The 4187-nt window shown below is 38.8% G+C and overlaps 1 protein-coding gene across 1 annotated transcript in view; it reads right to left on the reverse strand.

Moving 5' to 3' along the window:
* LOC111869455 (endoplasmic reticulum junction formation protein lunapark-A) overlaps positions 1 to 4187 on the reverse strand; it is a 38904-nt gene that overhangs the window by 8312 nt on the left and 26405 nt on the right. Inside the window, exon 7 of the mRNA XM_023860999.2 lies at positions 1646 to 1792. Within this exon, the coding sequence (XP_023716767.1) occupies positions 1646 to 1792 (147 nt within the window). The remainder of the gene's footprint in view (positions 1 to 1645; positions 1793 to 4187) is intronic.

Genomic DNA, 4187 nt, shown 5'->3' on the forward strand with positions numbered 1-4187 from the left:
GCAAAACAAACATGGCCCTGTTTAGTAGAATGAAAGCTAAGAAGCAAACGCATATAAATCGTGTAGGCATGATGAAATCAGCCTCTCCTCTCATAACACTCAGTGGCCTAGACCCCGCGTCACTGGCATGGTGTGGAATGTAACCAGAACAGGGGAGACCAAAACTGCATAATTCTGGCATGCTGCTATCAATTTTTATGGAATTTTTAATTTTTGCCGATAGCTTCGCGATGGAAAACCACAGACAGGGGATTTAATTTTCATTTTTAAAACGTGATCTTTTACATATATGTAGAAAATTCTCTTGTCTTTCAGATTCTTTTTAGTTCATATTTCTATGTTGCATAGAACGGAAAATATGTATTTTTTTCTCAAGGTTTGCAAAGATCCTCAATAAAGGCGATTTAAATCCCGGCCATACAGGGGCTACCGGCAATTTAAAAGCCCGTCCGATAAAGGTTAAGCACAGTCCATGCTGCTTTTGCCTGCGTAGCCATAAAATCAAACATGGTAAGACTAAGATGTTCCTTGTTAGAGAATGAGACTGGAAAGGGAGTATTTCACAGTGTAGTACACAAAATTACCCATAGCATTCTTTGAAGTTTATTAAACTTACTTAAAAATGGGAATAAGGAAATGAAAACTAGTGAAAGTCACCCATATAAAAAAAAAACTAGTGAAACAGTTCATGGGTTCTGTATAAAATATATTTTATTCTAGATCACTATGGCTGAAAATCAGAGGAGCCCAAAAACTTTCAGTTAACATTATGACAACCTGTGTAAGATTTGAGGTCTACACAGCAGTGACTATGAAGAGAGCAGTCTTCTGGGATGTGGCACCATGCAGATATTGGGTTAACCTATGTTTTGCCTCCCTGAAGATGGAGGCAATACGTTCCTCCGAAATGTCAGTTAACACAATATCTACACAGCACATCCCAGAAGATTTCTCTCTTCATTATGACAACCTGTTCAACAACCTGGGCCCTCATTACTAGGTCGCAGACAGGCAGACATACATGCCCTCCATATAAGGAAAAGTAATCCTTGTAATAGGACATGAAGGCCCATATCATTATGAGACGTTCAGGCTCCCACATTTTCTAGACAATCTGCTCACAGTTGGTGTTGGCGTTATCAGCCTTGCACACCAGCTGCCCTTTACCCTGGGGAAGATTTCTGGTACTCATTTATGTTAGAGGATGAGTTGACCCTAGGGTCACAGTGCAGCTGGAAGGATTAGGTCAATTGAAAACTTAAATGACCTCATCTGGAATCAAACCACAACCATCCAGCTTGTAGCACAGTGTCTCAACCAACTATGCTACTGCATACCCCCATGTCCTCCATATAAGGTATTCCTTTTGTACACTGTAATGAATGTCTTAAAAAGTAGGGTGAAAGACAAGATGATGACCAGAATTACTAGGTTTTCAGACTCTGTCCATCGTCTGGTATTCTAGACTCTAGAAAATGCAATATTTCAGAAACAGATCCAGTTTCTGAAACGTTGTTTCCTAGTTTCTAGAATAACAGAATGGACAAAGTCCAAAAACCCAGTCATTATGAGCATTGTACACCATCGTCCAGACCCTTTAAAACCAAGATGATGACCAGTTGTGAAGAGACGCAGAGTTGCTTACCTTCTTCTGTGTCTGAGGAACTCTCTAACTCAGAGGCAGATGTGTGTTCAGGTAACTCCGACCTTCCAGTAGTTGAAGGAAGCCTAGGCGCTTGTGGTCGCTGCTTTCGAGCCGCATTCCAATAAAAGCAGTAGCAACAACGAAATCCTGAAAAGTGGACATGTAATTATGATGTATGACATAATGCTAATTATCACAAGTACAAAATCAGAGATGTAACATATCTAAAAACATGAACCAGTTTCTAAAATGTCTTTACAATCAATGATTCTAACATGAGGAGAGGGTTTATCATGCATAATGACACCCCCTTGTAGGGCTTGATTTACAAGCAGTGGATCTGAACATTAAACTGAGGAAAACATTAAATGGAGGTACTTTAACATTCAAGTTACTGATTTAGGATCACTGAAGTTGAACATTAAAATCAAGGAACATTAACTTGGGGTTCCAATGCATTGCATTTTTAGCATCATGAACTGCAAAACCTTAACAACAACAAATCCTCAAAGAAAAAAAAAGAGAGAGAGAGAGATGTACCTTAGAAATACACCAGCAACTGAGATACAGACATACAATATCTTATTTCAATGATATATTTGCTTCCAAGAGACCTGAATAAAACAAAAAGTGACTTTAACTCATTGAAAAGTTAGTTACATATTATTTCCAACTGCTTTATGCAATACAATTAGAGGTTTAAACTGTTATATACACTCTTGCTATGAAGATCATCATGATAACAGTGACACAAAAGCATGTATATATCATGATATGTATGTAGTGTCCGTCTTGTAGCGCACTCAATTTCACCTGTTATTTCACGACATGTTTCGGGACATAGTGCCATCATCAGGTGCTCCATTTATGCTGATCTGTTGCATTGCTTGCCATTATATGTCATTGTAAAATTATTAAAAAATATTTAAAAAATGGATAATCTTAAAAAGTTTTTAGTGTATATAAAAAAAGAATTTATTATAGTTGACGAACATTTTTTAAATAATTTTAAATAATTTTACAATGACATAATGGCAAGCAATGAAATAGATTAGCGTAAATGGAGCACCTGATGATGGCACTATGTTGCCGAAACATGTCGTGAAATAACAGGTGAAACTGAGTGCACTACAAGACGGACACTGCATACATATCATGGACGAAAATCAGTGCAACAGGACGCTAAAATATAACATTATGTATATATCATACATCCTCAGTTAAATTTATGATGTAAAGAAGGCCACCACCATTAAATTTAATGGAGATCTGATTAAAGGGTGGGATTTTTTTCATGCAGTAGGTAGACAGTGACAACTGACACTTTTCTTACCCTCATTTCAAATGTGAAGTGAACACAAATGAAGTTTATGGATCATTTAATGCCCAAATGTTCATCTCAACATTTTTGGCTGTCCCTCCATCTTGCAGATAGAATCCCCTCTTTCCTGATTTTCCCACCTTCTGTTACTTAGGAAGGTTCTTGACACCACAGTGTGTGAGGACTGACTCCCTTTCCTTTCTACACACTAGAGTAAACGAGTATTCACAAGTTCTGCATGCTCCAGACCAGAGACAACTATAACTAACTTGAAGGAAAAGCATCCTTCTTGGGAAGCCAAGAGCCACTCAGCCAATTAAAAACTTCCCCAACCATTATGCAGTCCAATGGTTTATTACTGTGTTCACAGAGATAGCCAGAGGACTCTACTTAAATAAGATGAATTCTATCCATATCCTCCAATCCTATTTGTTTAATATGCACTTTAATATTATCAACCCAACTGTGCTTCGGTCTTTTAAGCGGATTCTTGCATATGAGTTTTCCAACTAATATTTTATATGCATTTCTCATGTCTCCTATGTATGCTACAGGGTCTGAATCTTGTCCGTACCACAGTCATCCATTATTGTGACAAGATTCATGAGTAAGTATGGGCAAGTCTCACATTTTTTAGATTGAATCAAGAAAAAGAAGCAACAGCACACAAACTCCCTGATCCATTAGAATCATAAAGGTTTGGAAATATCACTCAACTTGTCAACAAAATCTGTCCAGCTTCCTCCTTCTACTCATACAACATGCTTCTCTGTCTCTATATGCAGTGTCGGCATCTCATATCAAAAAGGGTAGGTGGTGTATGAATCAGGAAATTGAAATCAAACACCTAGAAGGCAGACCCTTGTGAACACAGTAATGAACCTTCAGGCTCCATAAAATGTTCAGAAATTTTTGAGTAACTGAGCAATTGGTGGCTTCTAAAGAAGGACTTAACTCCATGCAGTCAGTATTTTTTTTAATTTGCTTAGTGGGGGGTGGAGTCCAACTGGGTCCACTTGGCACGGCAGCCACTGATTGGCCTATGGTAGCCTGCCCCAGGAGATTATGATGATGGAGAATTTGGTGGAATGAATACTGGCAGGGGAAACTGAAGTACTCAGAGAAAACCCGCCACAGTGCCACTTTTCCCACCACAAATCCCACTTGACCAGACGCGGGATCGAACCCCGGCCACCGCGGTGGGAAGCCAGCAACTAACCG

The sequence above is a fragment of the Cryptotermes secundus genome, unplaced genomic scaffold (assembly GCF_002891405.2).
Source record: "Cryptotermes secundus unplaced genomic scaffold, Csec_1.0 scaffold1411, whole genome shotgun sequence".
Lineage (NCBI taxonomy): Eukaryota > Metazoa > Arthropoda > Insecta > Blattodea > Kalotermitidae > Cryptotermes > Cryptotermes secundus.